Source organism: Patella vulgata, chromosome 5 (assembly GCF_932274485.2).
Source record: "Patella vulgata chromosome 5, xgPatVulg1.2, whole genome shotgun sequence".
Taxonomy (NCBI): Eukaryota; Metazoa; Mollusca; class Gastropoda; family Patellidae; genus Patella; species Patella vulgata.
This window is the reverse complement of record NC_065883.2, coordinates 65,767,146-65,787,697: the sequence shown is the minus strand read 5'-3', so window position 1 is coordinate 65,787,697 and position 20,552 is coordinate 65,767,146. Positions and strand designations below refer to the sequence as shown.

At 34.5% G+C, this 20,552-nt stretch overlaps 1 protein-coding gene across 3 annotated transcripts; it reads right to left on the bottom strand.

The window, feature by feature from the left end:
* Window positions 1-1,595: 1,595 nt before the first annotated feature.
* LOC126820436 (suppressor of cytokine signaling 5) lies at window positions 1,596-20,209 on the bottom strand. 3 transcript variants are annotated; one of them, XM_056100822.1, is made up of 3 exons: window positions 16,302-16,429; window positions 11,679-11,769; window positions 1,596-8,774 (listed from the first exon to the last, which is right to left on the bottom strand). In XM_056100822.1, the coding sequence occupies exon 3, from the start codon at window positions 8,659-8,661 to the stop codon at window positions 7,318-7,320; it is 1,344 nt and encodes a 447-aa protein (XP_055956797.1). In that variant the 5' UTR covers window positions 8,662-8,774; window positions 11,679-11,769; window positions 16,302-16,429; the 3' UTR covers window positions 1,596-7,317. The 3 variants fall into 3 exon arrangements, with proteins under 3 accessions (XP_055956797.1, XP_050404375.1, XP_050404372.1); XM_050548418.2 differs by lacking the exons at window positions 11,679-11,769; window positions 16,302-16,429 and adding an exon at window positions 20,084-20,209; XM_050548415.2 differs by lacking the exon at window positions 11,679-11,769 and having other exon boundaries at window positions 16,302-16,433.
* Between the last annotated feature and the right edge of the window lie 343 nt (window positions 20,210-20,552).

Sequence of the window (20,552 nt, the reverse complement as noted above, 5' to 3'; positions counted from 1 at the left end):
ATGATACTTATTTATGGTACAAAATTATTTTAGAACTATTTTGGCGCCCTGAGAGCAGTTGATGTATGGTTAAAGATGATTGTAAATTATTTTAAAACTATTTTGGCGCCCTGAGAGTAGTTGATGTATGGTTAAAGATGATTGTAAATTATTTTAGAACTATTTTGGCGCCCTGAGAGCAGTTGATGTATGGTTAAACATGATTGTAATGGGTGTTGGGAGGTGTTAAAATCTTGATTTTAAAGTAAAAATGTAAACAGAAGGAGAAGTCTAGAACATAGATAATTCTTATATGATTACTAAAAATAAAATCAATAACTGCGATAATCAAAAACTTTAAATTCTCTGTTGGTCATTTTATGCGATATCCTTGTTGCATTACTCGAAAAATCGATAACTATAAAGTTGTAATTAAAAACTTGGTTCATAAATATTTATAATGGTTATTATAGGACATCCTGGTATGAATCTGTATGTCCTTATATCTGTCTGGATAAACAAGCTAATGAGGAAGTTATACCATATCCTGAATTAATATCACAGATTAACATTGGCTGTGTAGTTAATTACAGGATATTAATATCTCAGGTTATTGACTTCCCTGTAGCGTGTGACACACCATAATGACTATCATATACATAGCATCGACCAGGCGAGAGATCCTTCTAACTGTTGTTAGTATTGTTAAGTTAAATGAAATTAGGTTTTAACTCTTACTTTTCTGAGGGGGGGGGGGGTAGATGGCCGAATGGTTAGCATGTGCGCGCTGTATCATCAGGTCTGTCATTGGGTCAACTGGCTTGGTTTCGATTCCCCGGTTGTATGTGACAAGGAGTAGAGTCACCCATCCAGCGTCGTGGGTTTTAACCAGGTCCTTTGGTTTCCTCCCACTGCTAAAGGCCCCTACACGAAAGCGAATTATTGAAATAAAATTGGACCATTTGTTAGTCCGGAAATGATCTAGTTTGTATCGAGTAGACGGTAAACCCTATTGCTCTCTCTTTCTAATTTTCCAGGATTGACTGGGTTACATGTCAACGTTTTTATCATACGGCTGAACACAGCGATCCATCTACTTCATGCCTCGAGAATACATGTTCTCGGACGGAGCTAACTGTGGACAGGCGGCCTATGTTTGGGATGCCTTTTTATAGCCAGGTTTCCTAACACACCACACGTTTCCTGACCACATGTTTTTATAACAGAACTAGTTATATCCATATACCTTGTGTTGTAAGGAAATGAAATGAAATGAGGATGAACATCATACTGATCTGCACTACCTGGGATAATGAAGACAGATATAAAGCATATCCCGGACAGTGGCACTACAGCCTACTCTTATAACGAATTCTAACTGCACGTCAATGTGTACATGGGACCTAACGGCCTAAACCCTAAAAAACATCCAGATGCGAGATATATTAAATAAATATTGTGTATTTTATGTGGAATTTTCTCTGCCAACACCTGAAACGAGCCAGTTTCTTACTCGATGAGCCACTGCGGTTCCCATTTTGGGGGTGGACAGACAGACAGACAGACACGTGACAACGTTAAATTATATGTAGGCATATAATAAAACATACACACAGTTTGTATTTAAAGATATATCTTTAATATCATAAACAAGAAACAAACATAATTGAATCTCCGATACACTGTAAGTGTAAACAAATAACATACATGTACTGTATAAATTATAATATCTATTAGAGATGCATTATGTAAGAGCTAAATCTGCATATTGCAGGTCTTTATTTTGGCATGAAATATTATATAAACTATTATTTAGACATTTATATACATGACAAGCAAAATGGACTCTCTAGACCACCGGATGGCCAAGATTTAAATGGATTTGAAGAGTTGCAAGATTTTGAAATTTTAACAATAATCAATTATCTAGACCATTGGTAGGGTGACCCACCATAAATAAATATCTCCAAATAGCTCGACAATTACACCACAATACTTATGGTTACGTGTGTCGGTCATAACATCCGGGCACTTGTGAGTAAAATGTAACTACTGCGAGTATCATGTTCCTGCCTAACTCGAGTGTTTCAGAGATATTATTTGTACTAAACCAAAGATGCTGCTCCTAACGGTACAGTTAATGATAAAGCAATTTAAAAAATAAAATGAACGTAATTTCTAAAGCTGCTAAATATTACTGCTATTCAGAATCATCAACAATAGTTTTTTTTACGGCTGTAATAGTTGATAGATGTGTAGAGAATTGCACGTGCGATGGCTATTTATAGTTTCATAGACTCTAGCACTGAGTATTATCATACTGCGTGGTTAGCCAGAAATCACTTCGAGACAAGCCACTGAAGCGTGCACATTCGTCGTGTCGAGTCCAACTTTCTGTAGGGAAAATTTTCACTGCACGGGTCACCCTACCATTGATTGCCTGAGATTTAAAAATATAACAATAAAATGGATAATCAAGACTAAGTCTTGACAGTTTCAATATATTCATTTTGCATTATCTATTTTGAAACTATTATACTCAGAATGGCCAGCTCTTTATCAAATTCTTACATAATGCATCTTTAATGAACTGATTAAATCAGGTATATTCTACATAAATCAGTTTACATATATTTTAACTCAGTTGCCATAATTGAACCAATGACCTTTCTTTGTCATGAACCAATGATCTTTCTTTGTCATGTGTAACAGAAAGTGTTTCCATTAATTCTTTACATGACATGTACATCACAACAAATAACACTAGGTGACTACATGTACTTCTTGGTTATTTAATAACCGACGTTTCGTAACACATACCTGTCACATTTCTCTAACCACGTTTCCTAACACACATCACACATTTTTCTAACAATGTTTCGCAACACATACGTGTGACGTTTTAATAAAGAAAAGTAGTTATATCCATATATAGCTTGTGTTGTATGTTGTGTGTGTTCCCATTGTCATGTAATTACCTAATTAACAACATATTAAAATTTTAAAAAATCTGTCAGATCAAATTAAAATTATTGAGTTGACATGTTAACCATATCTGGCACAAATTAAAGGAAGGATATCTAAAAATAACCAGCGATTGCTATGCAAGATACCCTGACATTTTGCACAAGATGGATAGATTTTCGTACAATCAAGGGCTACAATCCAGGAAGTAACAGTGTGATATGCCTGAGCCAAGATCTTTGGGTTTTAAAGATACATTTCAGGTTTCATCAAAATTGGATAAAAATTGTGACCTCTAGCTAAAAACGTGACTTTTTATACAATCAGGGCTATAATCCATGAAATTACGGTCCAATACATGACGATAACGAAAGGAACCAAGATCTTTTGGAGATAAACCTATATCTTAAGTTTCATCAAAATCAGATATAAATTGTGACTGGACGGACCTACAGGATTCCTGACATGCAGTAAGAATGCCCTCGCTTCCAGAAACCTTGTGAACACGATAGAGGCTAGAGTTTTTAACTCATTTCTTTAAAATTTGATCGGAATCACTGAGGTCATGAGAGGATAAACAAACCCTATCCAGTTCTGTTCCAGAGTTACGCCCCCTCCCCTCCACTTGCCGAAAACTTGTGAATGCAGTAGAGACTGTAATGAGTCCCTTCCAAATTTAGTTTGTAGCATTGTGACCATAAAAGGATGAACCCTATCGATATTGAGCATTCTGGAAATTTGGTCTGAAGCATTGTTGCCATTAGAGGACAAACCCTATTGATATACAGCATTTTGCAACTTTCCATTCCAGAGTTATCCCCCCCCCCCTTTGCCGCAATATCAAATTTGGCCTACATCCAAGCTTTCCTTTCGGATAAACTACTGTGGTGACATGGCTGCTGTGAGGGCGTACTTCCATCTTTTAACAATCGGGTAAATTTTTATTTCTTTCTCTTTTCCGGTAATTGTATAGAGACACTGTCAGACAGTCAGATATAATTTATTTTTAAATAAAGTAACGTGTGCAAATATAATAGATACAGTACATGTACATTTATTATTGAACAAAATAATCAAATACATCAATGAATATCCTACATAATAACAACACAGCACACATCAATGGTCCAGGAAGAATATTTTTATACAACAAGGAAGTGAACCGAGATTCAACCTTCTTGATTTCGCTGTAATTAAAAAACTTCAGGTAATTTTGATTATGTTTTATGAATGTTTGGACCAACTGATGTAGAATAGAATAACCAAAAAACCCTTAATATAACAACGACTTAAATTCATCTCTCACATACCCACGTAGAGTAACAATCCATTCCAAAAGACAAATTCCACAACCCCAATTATGCCGATGCCTAGTGGACCGTTGTCTAATCTTGATCATTCCAGCCTATATTGTCTTCACTTTGATTACAACGAACATTAGTCTGGACAAAATAGAAATGAAACGGGGTTTAAAACCTTACTGTTCTGTATCGACTGGGCTAATGAAGACAGAAATACTGCCAGTACAGCAGCACTACAGCGTACTCTTATTTCGAATTCTAACTGATAAGATTTTTTTTTGTGCCCGCCAACGTGTTTACAGAATTTCAGTTTTTGGGCCCATTCAAACAACTAGACATGGTTTCTGCAAAAGATAACCACACCAGCCAGACAAAACAGAAGCTACTGTGTAACTACATGTATATGGTAACTGGCGGCATCAGTTCACGCAATATCTTATGGGAAAAGTTGTCATAATCCACCAATTAAAATGCATTCTGCATACTTCAAATACAAGTTGGGGGTCATTTTTTATGTTAATCAGTCCTAATAAATGCGAGAGAGAGAGAGAGAGAGAAATGGGGTTTAACGTCCACTCGACACAAACTAGGTCATTTCGAGACTAACATACGGTTTAATTTTATTTCAATAATTCTGTTGCGCGTAGGGGGTCTTTAGCAGTGGGAGGAAACCAGAGGACCCGGAGAAAACCCACGAGGTTGGACAGGCGACCCTACTACTTGTCACGTACGACTGGGGATTCGAAACCACGCCAGTTGACTCAATGACAGGCCTTATAATACAGCACGCACGTGCTAACCATTCGACCATCCAACCCCCCCCCCCTTAATAAATGCATAACAGAAGCTTAGTGTGACCGTTGAAACCAATAATAAATTTTGCACAATTTTGGTCCACAATTTGTTCTAGTTGAAGTGATGACAATATGGACTGGAATGACCAAGGCTAAAAAAAAATTCAAAATAAAGGCAACGGCCTTAATGTAAGCAATTCAAACAAATATACCATTTGTATAATATTTCCATAAAAAAACGTATAATATACACAACTCTGTATAACACATATAACATGTACATGTACCATAAATGAAATGAGATTTAACGTCCTACTGTTCTGCTTCGACTGGGATAATAAAGACAGGCATGCGCCAAACATGGTGCTGTGAGTGAAATTTTGCCTGGGCAGCGGCACTATAGCCTACTCTTATATCGAATTCACACTGCCAAAGGCTCTTTTCTGTGCATGCCATCCGAACGACATGAGAGCTGTCCTGTACCACTGACAAAGGGAAAACCTATATTACCATTAAGGGTACATGTATTTCATTTAACAGTCTAATATTTACACCATACATGAAGATTATATGAAAGGAAATATTTCTTATTAAATTGTTGCAACTGAACAGTGATAGAAGAGGCCCAAGGGTCTAAATCACTCATGATTAGCAATGATGTTTCAAGATGAGTTATAGCACATTTGATGCAATAAAATCAAGCCTGGAAATAAGGCACCTGTCGCAGACAATGCCAGGGCAGGCACAGATTCAGGTTTTGTCAGGCACAAAACCTCTGGTGCCTGTCATTTTGTCCAACACTGATTTGTATTTTGTATTGATATTATTAATACATGTCCGGCACTAAGATGAAAATGTCAGGTACTATTTCATTAGTGCCTGACATTTTGTCAGGTACATCTAAAACTGTTATTTCCAGGCCTGAATAAAATGGAATAACTATCTGATTTTTAGACTTATTGTCCTTGCATGTTACATCTAATATTAATACCTTGTTTGGTTTTAATTTCATCTTATTATACCTAAATTTCTATTTTGTCAGTAAGACTTTCATACAGTGGTTTTGTCAACCAAATTGGATGGATTTTGTAGAATTGACAAAAGGTTGCTACATATAACTGCAAAGCGTTCTTTAAGAAAATAGAGAAGATTTTCACTAGCTTAAAACAACTACATATATATCTCCGTGAAGTATGTATGGGAAAAAAGAATCACAAGGGCTAATGTCATACTTCCACCTGGCATGTACTGTATATGTAGTCATCATTATGGTAAATTCAACCGCAGATCAATGTCCAGTTTGACATTAACCATAAGATATAACCAGTATTACTATTATTACTAGACTGGATGGTCAGTATTTGTAACAAAATACACTAACTGAATAAGCTTATATTTTTAGGGGACCAGTACACATGAAATCAAATTTATACTTTAATTAAGCTTATACAAAGAGTTGGACAGACTTCATACATGTAGAATAAATTTCAATAAATAATAGTTCTTCATCGCTGCAGTTATAAAATTTAAAACCAACATTAAGTCAGGTGTTAAATTCTTTCACTGGCCATCAGTATATATCAACGGTAGAATCAGTCAAAATTCTGAAGTTTACTGAGGGAATAACTCTTTCATTCGAGAATATTTGGGAAGTTTAATAAAATGATCATCTTCATAATATTTCAAGTATTTAATATAAATATATATAAATAATGGCTAAAATATAAATAATACTGCCTGGGTCTACATGTGCTTGTGTATAGATATTTTTGGTACTTTGTTTTTATCCCACAAGAGTTTTTTAATGGGTATTAATTTTTTTTAGTGAATATATATATATATGTACACTATAATACATTGTACCATCACAATCTGATTTAAATACAGATCTATATTTTGTTTCATTTTTAATAGTTTCGATGGTCTACACTACATGAAGATCTGAAAAGTTGTACTAGAAGGTTGTGTCAGGGGTCGTACGAGCGGGTTTCGACCCTATGACGTCAGACATTGATTAATCAATCAGCGTTGGCGTTTCTAGTGGTTTACCATCAGTTCTGTGCATGGCATGCCAAGAAGTCACTGTAACAGACTGTTTCATTGGTTTATCCCTCCCTTCAACCAAAACGGCGATAATATATCAACTCTTCTAGATCCTAGTGTGATAAAGACAAGTAAAACTAAATTTTGAACTACATTTATAAAAAACGAAACGAAATAGGATCTGTGTCTTAATCAGATTCACCATCACTATAATTAAATAATCTCTTCTCTTTACTTTAGTTTGGCATATCCAGACATCTTACTCTAACCTTCTGCTTGTAATGATAATAGGTGATATAATTCTTCAGAGCTTTTGGCAAGGGGAGATAAGCAATATCATCATACGCAATATGATCAGAAATGGCAGAACGACATAAATGCTGAAGGGAGAATGGGAACGAACGATTCAATGGCAAGGTTAACATGGGTTCAAAAAACATACAACAATTTGGGTCTTTATAGTGTTCAATTAAACCCGACACAGTTTCGGTAGCGAACACTGCTGGATCGTGAGCGTCAAAACTGAATTTATGCTTCCATTGTTCAATACGGGCGTGCAGCGACCTGTTGTAGCGACGGAAACTTACCGAAAACAAAAATTCGTCTTGTGCACTGTCACGCAATAAAAAAGTTCCTTCAGGTTTATTCTCCAGCAATTTTTCGGCTTCATAACGATCCATGACACCCCAGTAGAAACTACAGTTTGTGATATGTGAAAGTTCCGGGACTAGATAATGAATATAATCTACTTGAGTGTGTACAACTTTTGGAAAGAGTGGCGTGGAGAAATCCAATTCTCCATAAAGAGATTCTTCGTAATCAGAGTTCACTCCATAACCGTGACTTAACGCAGGATATGACGTTAAAGTTAGAGAACAGCGATTTTCAAACATTTGGCATAAAACATTTGACGGACCTGCGGCACCTGCCGTTTGACTAACAGTCGGACTGACAGAGCGGCTTCTTTTATCAAACTCAATTCCTTCGCGTATTTCCTTAGCTCGATCTGCTTTACGTCTTTCATCAAAATCTTCTGTGGGATACAGCTCGTCAAAATTAGCACTAAGAGTTAACGGGCTGTTCCACAGAATTCTATGTCCATCAACAAGGATTTGATTACTAGCCGACTGAAGTAAATCTTGTTGGCGATTTAAGTCTTGTCGATGATGACTATGACTAGGACAATTACTGCGAGACAATTCACTCGGAGCATCGGATGAATGGCTGTGATGACTCGAATAGCGACCACCTTGAGGAAATTTACCACGTAGCTTCAGACTCCAGAATTTTTTCTTTGATTTATTTAAATTCCCTTGCATTTTGTCACTTTTTTTCCGTCTTACTGATGAACTTTGTCTTCGACACCCAGAACACGCACCATTACACTCGCTACATTTGGACGACCCACTCTTGGTTTTGGGTAAAAGACTGTCTTGTGAATCTTCCTCACCCGTGATCTCCAATGACTTCTCAGTATCCACACTTTGGGAATTATTTTCTTTGTCCGTATTATCCACAAGACTTACCAAAGAAATTTCACTACCACAACAGAAGAACGGTCTGACTGCTGAACGATGCATTCTGTGTTTAACTGGCAAGCTGTTATTATTTCCTGTGGTTTCATCCAGACTTGAAAATGGCTTCTCCTTCCGGCTTTCTGACGACTCAAGAATTTCTATTTCGTTATTTTCAGCTGAAAATGAAAAATAAATGATATCACATAACAGACTAATACTTGTGCTATTACTTCGCCAACTCACTCCCACACGTCAATGAGGTATTGATTATTGAAACAGATGTGTACTAGACAGTGTACTGGTTATACATGTTCCTGTATATACATGTCATTTAACCTGAACAACTGAATGAAGGTTACATAGACAGTATAAATACATGTCAATTAACCTCAATGAGTGAAGAGGACAGGGTGAGGGAGGGGGGAGAGGGGAAAAAAAGAGATAGAGATTAAAATAAACATCCACTCGACAAAAAAATGGTAATTTCCGGAATAACATATGGTTAAATTTTTATTTCCATAATTTGTTTGCGCTTAGGGATCTTTAGAATTGACGGAAACCTGGACCCAGAGAAAACCCAAGAGGTTGGACAGGCAACCCAACTCCTTAGGATCGAAACCATACCACTTCACTCAATCAAAGATTAACATCCACTTGACACAAACATTGTTATTAACTAACATATGGTTCAATTCCATTTCGATAATTCGTTTGTGCGTAGGGGTCTTTAGCACTGGGAGAAGCCAGAGGACCCAGAGAAAACCCACGAGGTTCGATAGGCAACCCTACTCCTTAGGACCAAAACCATGTCAATGGCTGATCTTATAATATAAAACACACCCAACCCCTCTGATCCTCACAAGACAAACTTTTACAAAATCCATGAATGAACAAAGTTTGATATTATATTATTCATTCATGCTATTTCCTGAACCTGAAATATATGGTATGACTAATCCTACACTAGTATTTTTAAAATATGTACTATACACAGCATATTTCTTTTTCAACCAAGTAAAATACATCAATATATTTATTATTTACATAACAATAAAATTGTCCTCATAGGTAAAAGTCATAAATAAACTTTTCAGTGTTGCCAATTTGTCTACACCCATATAGCTTAATTACTCATAAAACTTGGATCAGGGTGTCAAAAAAATGATAAATTACAACATGCAGAAACCTGTGTGAATATATCGATGCTATCACGTTTCAAATAAATTACTAAAACTAAAACCTTCATAAAATATATCTGATATATAGTATCTACTTGACCTAAAAAAAGATTGTTGAACATTCAGCAAAAAAAACTAAATATAGTTAATAATTAAAAGAACATATATAACCATGAACCTTTTAAGTTAAAAGGTTATGTGTTAAGAAGAAATGACATGGTGCTGTATCAGTTTATTTTGGCTATGGCATTTTCTGATATTGGCAATAGTAGAAAAATGCTAATATTTTAGATTGACAGATGAAACAGATAAACAAAGACATTAATAAACTTCAAGTTCAAGCCTGTACATGAATAAAATATGGAAAATATTCACACGGTGTACCTATTTGTCGTTGTACATTGTATATTACCAAAAATTATTTTTTTTTAAGTCTGGTTATTTTAGAGGGGATGGAAGCTTATAATTAACCCATTTCCTACCGGGACCTCATTTGGCCCAACTCTTGCCGGTTTGTTTCAAGATGTTGAGAACCTTGCTGTTAACATTAGGACCCCGATACTATTTATATTTGACGAAAAACAGTGAGAAACTGCTTTTAATATCAGAATCTAATACACATATTCAGTTAATAACTTGCTGTCCAAAAAGTCTTAAAAGTCGTCAAGATTCATAAAAAAAATATTCGATTTGTGATAACCTGTAGTTTATCAGCCGTCCAATCTATGACCGTCCAGTTTCTCGGGTTGCTTTAGAGGTGAACCCTACCATCATGGACCTTATAATGTTTAATTTTCAAAATTTGCTATGTTCATTTTATTATTTGTATTACGAAAAATCGTATTTACATGTTGTAATATTCAGACAGACAATTGTGAGATGTAAACAATCTTAAAAATAACATTGACAAAATACTACATGTAGTTGTAACATAAAAATTCTGTTTTAATTAAAATAATATTTCACATTATATATTTAAAAGCTTTTGACAAAAATCAATATGGTAATCTAAATTTTAATAAGATTGAAATAATTCCAATTACTGTAGCCATTAAATTGGTACTAAATAACTCTTCTATATAGCAGACATAGAGCTGTATTTATTATAAAATAGAATAATTTGAATTCTATATTGCAACACTTAGATCCAGGGGCCTGTTTAACGAAATTTTAACTAAGATAAAATCCAGATTTTAGTAATTTGATTGGATAATATTAGATTTATTTAAGTGATTAGCAAATCAAAATTGAAGTATCTACTAAAATTTGGATTTTATCTTAAGTTAAAATTTCGTGAAACAAGCCCCAGGTGAATAACCAGCAGATAATCTCGACCCAGACACCCATCTGCCTATCCGCACCCACAGAGTAAGAAAATGTTCATATATTTTCGTTCATGATTCGATTCATCATTTATTTTTTATCCATTGTGTCCAGCCCACCTACCAAGTTTCGCAGGTTATTCGCTTTGACATATTTCCGTTTATGATTCATCATTTAATTTATCAATTTTTATCCAGGGTGTCCAGCCCGCCCACCAAGTTCTACAGGTTATTCATTTGGATGCAACTGTTGAAATTTTGTGACGGTCCCTCAGATCTCGATCTCTTACCATGATAACATTATGAACAGAAGTAAATACTGAATGATTCTATTAGTAATACTGACAAGCATCCTATGAACCCTATTAACTAACCTGGGGCCTGTTTCACGAAATTTTAATTAAGATAAAATCCAAATTTGAGTAATTTGATTAGATAATATTAGATTGATTTTAGTGCTTAGCCAATCAAAATTGAAGTATCTACTAAAATTTGGATTTTATCTTTAGTTAAGATTTTGTGAAACAGGGCCCAGTTTCTATGCCAAAAAGGTATAATAATTAATTTAGATGTCTCTTACCATGAAACTATGAACAGACGTCTATTATTACTGACAAGCATCCTACCATAAAGTACAAGTACGAACCCTGTTAACTTAACCAGTTTCTATGCTAAAAAGGTAGAATAATTAATTTATATGTCTCTTACCATTAAACTATGAACAGACGTCTATACCGAATGATTTTATATAGTATTACTGACAAGCATCCTACCACACTGTGCCCATACCAACCCTATTAACTTAACCTGTTTCTATGCTAAAAAGCTAAACATATCGTCTTGAGTCATTTAACCAGATATTGCAGATGTGATGTCTGTTGGAAAAATTCCTAATTACTCACATCTGTTCCACTTCCTGGGTACGGCTCGAAAAAATCTTTCAAGAAACAGTTCTTAATTGATGACACAAATGGTAAAAGCGCAGTAACAGGAAATTATTAAATGAAATGATTCCATGGTGCCGTAGCATTTAATACTAACAGAGAGAAATTAGCTGTGTTAAAAGAATGTACATACATGTAATGCTTCACCATAAGTCAATTTTTGTGTCAAGAAAAGTCATAAACATAAATGAAATTGGTTATTTACGTCACATCAATTGTTATTGTTTTCCTTCTGTTAAAAAGTTTTTGCTGCCCCCTTGGGGTGTTTTTTGCATTAAGTAATAAGTTTAAAGTCATTTTACCATATAAACGAGACTTCATTCCTCCAAATGAATAAGAAGACTAATTTTGAATAACAGGATATTAGATCTCTAAAAGTAATATCTGCCCGAAAATTGTTTAATTCCATTCAGTATTTAAAAGGATATGAAGAACTGATAATTTTGCAACGTCTATAGCAGGGCTGTCAAACTCTCTTCAATTCAGGGGCCATATGGACTAAAATTAGTAAAATTTTACATCAAGTGGGCCAGAGTTATACAAAAATATCAAGATAAAGAAAATTTTTTATTGATTTATTTGACTAAAATCGTTACATATTATAATCTTTTAGACTTGTTTCCAAATTGCCAAGATAAAATATTACTGAAACCAGAAAACAGTAACAAATGATTTCTAGCTCTAATTTCTAAGAATTTTTGACACGTCAGTTTTGTTGAAATTTGTTCCACGGCCACATTTAAACCCTTGGCAGGCTGGATCTGACACACCTGGTCTATAGCATCCTCTTCAGACGATATAATTAAACAAGCCAGTGCTACCTGTAACCTGTAAGTGTTGGATAAAATGTTTTTATGTGTCTATTTTTATCTTGACCGAATATCATTTTGGATTATTTTCTTAATTAAAAGTGAAATAGTCAATCTGATTACATTTTAGCATGGATTAAACTGTAAAATAAATAAAATAATTGTGTGAAAAATACAAATGATGATCAACAACTTTAAAAATAACCGATAATTAACGAATATCCAAGAAGTAGGGTATTCTTAGAGAGTGTTTATTGAATTTCCTGAAAATGACCAAAATATATGCACAACACATAAACTGTCTCAAATTTTACAAACAATCTAAATTAGTTATCCACTGTGTAACTGTGAAGTCAAATCATGTCAATCAGAAAACTATTTTTTCATCAATCAGTGAAGTGCTAATTCCACTCATTTACTGCTAATATATGTAATTAAAACTGATACAACTACTAAAAGCTCCAATTATTTTATGTAAATTCCTGATGCATCATTTTAGCGGTTTAGGAATCAGTATCAAATTACATTAGGAATATCCGTCCAAAAATGGTTTCATTCAATCAGTATTAAACAAAGGTGTGATAAATTGAAATTTCACTGATCTACATGTATGATGCTCATTATAACAGAACGCTGCCATCTTTTATTGGTAGCAGAAAAACCTGATGGGCCTAGTTTAAATCCAAGTCGAGAGATTATATAGTATTGGTATTTTGATATTGTTTTCTTAATTAAATGTTAATTTATGAATCTATGTACATAAGCGGAGAAAAATTTGATATTTTATTGAAAATGCAAATAATGCATTGCGATTTAATGAGTACTGGAAGTTTAAATATACATGTAAGAATTTTGTGAGTTCTCTTAAAAGAACAAGGTCACTTCTTTCTAAATCAAATTAATCTTGTGTATCTAGCACTAATTTCTTTCACATTCGTTTAATATCAAATCTTTGATTAAAAATTTGTCAAAATCGTTTAAAATCACAAAAAAAAATCTAATTTGTACTTGTGTCCAGTTTAAAGCTGACTGATTAATTTTGATAATGAGTGTCTAATTTACAAGTATTTAATTTCCTGACCACTGTTCCAAAATTAATCATAAAACATCATTAATCAGTTGGGTTGTTTATTTTTTAATAGTGACTGAGAAATTAAACAATTGAACACTCATTATCAAAATTGAATGGTCAGCTTTAAACTGGACAGAAGTACAAATTAAAAGATTTATGGTGATTTTAAACAGTTTTTACGAATTTTTAAACAAAGATTGGATATTAAACGAATGTGAAAGAAATTAGTGCTAGATACACAAGATTAAATGAATACTCAGGTTACAGTGTTAGTTACGAGTTTAACAAAGAGTTGGCCATTCTTGCTATAATAATTCAAAAATAGATGATAAGAAAAGAAAATATTGAAAATTCCAGTTAAATTACTTTATTCTGAACAGAGTTGTCACTGAATTGCCGATCGTTTGATTGGCAGAAGATAACTCTACCCACATATTCTTGATTATCAAGTAACATTCCCCATGGGCCATGGCTACGGTACCCTCGATTGGTAGGCCTTTCATCGCCAGTCTCCGATAGTGATGTCAGTGACTTACGGTAAACGTTAGCTTGGTCAGTCATTTATTGATTTAATTATTAAATGGATGGCTATTTAAATTCGAGCAGTACCCAAGATATCCGAGGATCTACAGAGTTGACTATGAGCTTGTCATGTAAATAAATGTCTTCTAATTAATAATTTCTATAAAATCTGAAGCCTAAAGAAAGACTTGCAATTGGAAGATTTTAGCTTTTAACTAATGTATCCTTAACATGAAGACTTTACATTTTCAGCTAGGCAGAATAAGCAGAAGTCACTTATTACTTCTTTTGATTTTATTTTAGCATAAAAATGTTAACTGCAAATGGAAAATTTGGAAAAAGAAAGATATCCATCTACTAGAACGAAGTACATGTATTTCATATTTACGCAATTTGACGCTTTAATTTTTCACTAAAACTGACACTATAATTTCATTTTTCACTTAACATGTCACTTAAACATTTTTCATTTGAATGGACACTGTCATTTTTTTTTTTTTTTTCAAACTGAAACTTTCATTTTTTTTTTTCACTCAAACTGAAACTTTCATTTTTTTTTCACTCAAACTGACACTTTTAATTTATTATCAAATGTATCACACTATGAATCAAAATAAATCAAAATGGAATAATTAACAAAAGTTCATCAAAAATATACAAAAATATTTAAACCAACTGAATGCCAGTCAGACTGATGCATGTGCTTAAAAAATCTTTTTTGGGGTCCATTCCATTAAAGTTTAGACTGTGATTGAGTGTAAATTACTGGTACATGCATGTACATGAACTGATCAAATAAATATATGCATTCTTTTAATTATTCAATAAAGCGTAAACCTTTATGGCTTAGATATTAGAAACATGCTATTATTTATATTACATGTAACAATAACATGATATCATCCTTCACATTAAATTAAGTTAACCATGTGTAACTGCTATTACTGGCCTAGTGAAACACTTAGAAACTGTTAACAATGTTTATTTTTAATCATGATGAAATACCCGACAGTTGAAAACACCATTCACACTTCCCTACAATAATAAGTGAATTAAAACAAGAGTAGGAAAAGCACAGCTAGCTCACAACATATATGTACCTCTATAGTCATCTGTGTTTGTATACCAAGTCCGCTCTCAATTACACACACACACACCCCACCCCCTTCCCCATATCCTTACGTAAAAAATATATATAATTTTATTAAACCTCTAACTGAACATTTTCCATAATATCCAAACTTAAAAACACAAACATGTAAAACATTTCAATTTGGGCATAACTGCAACAACCGTCTGCTGACCTGAATTCCCGAAAGACTCAAGACAGAAAAAGTGTAAGCACTGTAACTGTAAGTCGATTTACTAACCACAGTCTGGAATCACTTTAGTTCAAAGCAGAATTTACCCTTTTTTGAAACCGAAAGTCACCTCTATGAATTTGGGTTTTCTACTAAAGTTTCCAATAAAATTATTGGCAAAAAACATGTAAACATAAAATTACCCATCTTACTTCTCTTATGTCAACTGCATGCATAATCTGCTCTGCTATGATTAGCAGACGATGATCAAAAATAGAAGAGAAAGATCAACAGGTAAGCTAATCAACCTTTCTATGTGATCTATACATTTTCCCACGGTCGATCAGACATGAAGGTGGGGAATGAATGAATCACAATGCCTACCTGTCGGTGTCTATTCAGATTATTCATGAATGAATGAATGACAGCTCGCGAATACTCTCTGTGGGAAACGTCTATTTAGTATTTATTTGCTACAGAACAACACTGAAAAAATAAACCGTCGCCGTGGTAGGCGGCTAGGCTACAAACTAAATAATTATGTCATGTAATTACCTGAAGCCATAATTGTTTCAGCAGCACTTCAATAATTAACACATGAAACCGTTAGCCCATAATTAATTAGTGGATTTCTAGGAAATTTTTGCTATCACGGGGTTTTTCGACTGGCCGGATATAATATTGCCTGCGTGGGAGTGATATGTGACGTCACATGAAAAATAAACCATTTTCTGCTTCAAAATTGACAGCCTTTAATAAAATAATCAGTTTTATAGTGAGATATCGCACAAAGCTGTAAATACTTACATTAAATGAATGTTTGAATGTAATATATTATCTAGGTTTTTAACTTTAGAAAGTGATTATTTTTCATCCAATAAGAGTCTAGAGTTTTATTTTCTGCGACTGGCCCGCCAAAAATAAATATTGCGGGAAATGCCATCAATATTAAAGTGTAAACAAAACAGTTGATCAGTAAGATCTAATATTAATAAATAGATTATAGCCATAGGAATTAGGATGAAACCTTTACGATATGCTCACAATGAAGGACATACTGATTTATGTTTTGAAGAAAGTGGGAGGTATTAAGCAATCTATTTATGAAAAGTTGATAATAGTTTATTATTATTCTGAACCGAGAAGCCATGTAATTGTAATCATAATCATGTATTAAAAATACTATATAATATAGACATAGATGATAGAGAATCCATAAAACTTTAAAAGATATGATTTATGGCATAATTTGCTTATTTCTGCATTTTTTTCTTTTTGGTCCTCTTTTGTGAAACATTTCAAGTGCAAAAATTACAATGTTCTTAGCTAGTTACCCCATGCCGAATCAAAAACATATAGCCTAATAATGAATAAATGAAATGATTTAATGAAATGAAATGGGGTTTAACGTCCTACTGTTCTGCTCCTATACTGGGCTAATGAAGATGGGCATACGCCATACAGTGTGCTATGAGGGAAATTTTGCCCGGGCAGCGGCACTATCCCCTACTCTTATATCGAATTCGAACTGCCAAGGGATCTTTTACTTGCATTCCAATGTATACACAGGACCTTGGTTTTTCGTATCATCCAAAGGACTTAGACAGCTGTTCTTGTCAGGCCCTCCGTTCTGCACCACTGACAAGGGGAACCACGTCGGAAAATCAGGATGAACTTTCATATATGAATATATGACATTTCAATCCTGTGACATTGTGACCGATCAATCAAACTTGTTTACCATTTGACAAAAGAAAACAACTAATAAGAGAGACAGGTCTGTCATCGAGTCAAACGGTGTGGTTTCGAATCCCCGCTTGTACGTGACAAGGAGTAGGGTCTTCTGTCCAACCTCATGGGTTTTCTCGGGGTCCTGCCACAGCTAAAGACCCCTATATAAATAAAATTGAATCATACGCTAGTCCCGAAATGATCTAGTTTGTGTCGAGTGGACGTTAAACCACATTTCTGTCTCCCACAACTGGCAATAGTGAATTACAGACAGGCCTGGAAATAACGGTTTTAGATGTACCTGACAAAATGTCAGGCACTAATGAAATGGAACCTGACATTTTCAACTTAGTGCCGGACATATATAAATAATATCATTAAAAAAAAACAAATCAGTGCCTAAAATGACAGGCACCAGAGGTTTTGTGCCTGACAAAGCCTGAATCTATGCCTGACATTGTCAGTGACAGGTGCCTTATTTCCAGGCTTGATTACAGAAGTGGGAAATCGAAGCTTGTGACTCAAGCTAAAGTCCCATCAATAACTATAACCCATCTTGAAATATTTGTTGCAACTCGACTCGGGCTCAACAATTGTGACGACTCGCGACTTGAAAGAGCTTGGGACTTGCGTCACCGCAAGGGGGCATAACTCACATTTACTTTTTATTCACTATGAATTGCTGACTCATTTGATGAACTGGCAACTTGAATTGGACTCAGGGTTTTATGAAGACTTGGGAGTTGACTCAGTACTAAAGTCAGCGACTTGGGACTAGACTCGGATTCAAGGTGCGGCAACTTGGGACTTGAGGTTCCACGACTTGGTCAATTTATAGGATTAATAACCCTGCAAAGTCTCATTTTCTTCCATATTTATTTTTTTTTACGAATATCAGCATTCAGCAAGTTATGTGTAGTTATTCTTTAATGGTTGCCTAAAGACCCCTACGTGCAATTGAATTAAAATTAAACCATAGGTTAGTCCCAAAATGACCTAGTCTGTTTCTAGTGGATGTTAAACCCCATTTCTCTCTCTCTCCTCTTTAATGCATTGATGCTTTTTCTTCTCTAGATATATGTTAACCTGTGGAACTGATGGTGATGTTCGAATATGGCAAGGTATTGATGATGATGATACAATCTCTCATCGTGTTGGTGATAAAGTTTATTCTATTACATTTAAGGTAAATTCAAACTAAGTCTTGTCAAAACTTTATAAAATAATTTTACCAGTGGAAGTTGTACATGTATTTTTTGAAGCAATTTACTTTACGGAAACTTGTCTTTTTATCACTACCAGTAGAACTCAATTACATGTACTAATTGTCTCAATTAAATACATAGATACTTTACTCAGTTTTTACTCAAAAAGCTGTTTATTCATGACGGAACAGGCTGTTTATTCATGACGGAACAGGCTGTTTATTCAGGACGAAACAGACTGTTTATTCAGGACGGAACAGGCTGTTTATTCAGGATGGAACAGGCTGTTTATTCAGGACGGAATAATCTGTTTATTCAGGACAGAATAAGCTGCTTATTCAGCAAGGAACAAGCTATTTATTCAGCAAGGAACAGATTTATAGGGAGCGACTTTGAAATAGGCATCTGTCTTGGTTTTGTTTCCTGATCATATTTTAGTAGTTGTACCTTTCGCTGATTAGACATTTCTCCGCTCAAATCAATGTTTACCTGTCTCTCCTATACAAATTAGTACTTGTCTAACTCAAATGACCTTATATGTGTACCTGTACCTATCTCACCCCTCCAATACTTATCTTATTTTACATTACCAAATAACTTATTACTGTCTCAACTCACAAAACTATTGGGGGGGTTGGATGGCTGAATGGTTGGCACATACGCACTGTATCATAAAGTCTGTCATTGAGTCAACTGGCGTGGTTTTGATTCCCTGGTTGTAAGTGACAAGGATTAGGGTCGCCTGTCTAACCTCGTGGGTTTTCTCCAGGTCCCCCGGTTTCCTCCCACTGCTAAAGACCCTATGCGCAAGCGAATTATGGAAATAAAATTGAACCATATGTTAGTCCCAAAATGATTTAGTTTGTGTCGAGTGGACGTTAAACCCCATTCCTCTCTCTCTCTCTCACAAAACTATTTTTATTGGACTCCCCTAAATAACTTGCTACATATACATCAGTGTTTGTGTCTTGTAACTTCCTGCATATATATAGATAAAACTCAATGACCATTGAATACCGCTCTCATTGTTCAATGGTGCAAGAGAGTGTATCTCAATACGATAGCAAGTGGAATGCGACAGGGATACACTCGAGTGAACCATTTAATAACCCAAGTGGTATTCAATGGTCATTGAGGTCTGTTTTTATTCTATAACTACATGCAAATCTCAAAATACACTATTGAACTGATAATCCAGATTATCAACAAAAAAAATCATCACCAAAAATTGTGGTTGCTTAGTGGTGACGTCATTAGTTTAACATAATTCTGAAAGTGACATTCTGGACAAAAGTAGTACATGTACAAGCCATTGAATACAACCATAGGTTATTCAATGTCTGTATTCAATGATATTTGCTTGTATTTGCATGTAGTTATAGAATAAATATATGATGATACCTGTTTAATTCAGTTAGCTAGCTATGTGTCTTGTAACTTGCTATATACACTTGTTCAACTCAATATGTGTCTGATTCAATGAATTATTTCACCATAATAACTTCTGATTTATATCTTAAACTGTTATTAATAATATTTCAGAATGGACGTTTCTTCACAGCTTCTGACAGCAATTCCATTCAAGCTCACACTTTTCCTGATGGTCTTCCAGATGGTATTGTTACAAGATTTACCTCCCCTGTACATCACATGCTTCTCAATGAATCAGGAACAACAATGGTAGCTGGATCAAGGTTTGTTTAATACAGGTGTTTTGTTGATATTTGTAGACTGTTACTAATAATAGTAACAATGACATCATAATTATATGAAAAAAAAATTAATAGACTCTTTTGGGGGGGGGGGGGGGGGTTGTATATTGTAAATCTGCAACATCCCAAAAATAAAATGGGCTGAAGCTTTAAACAAA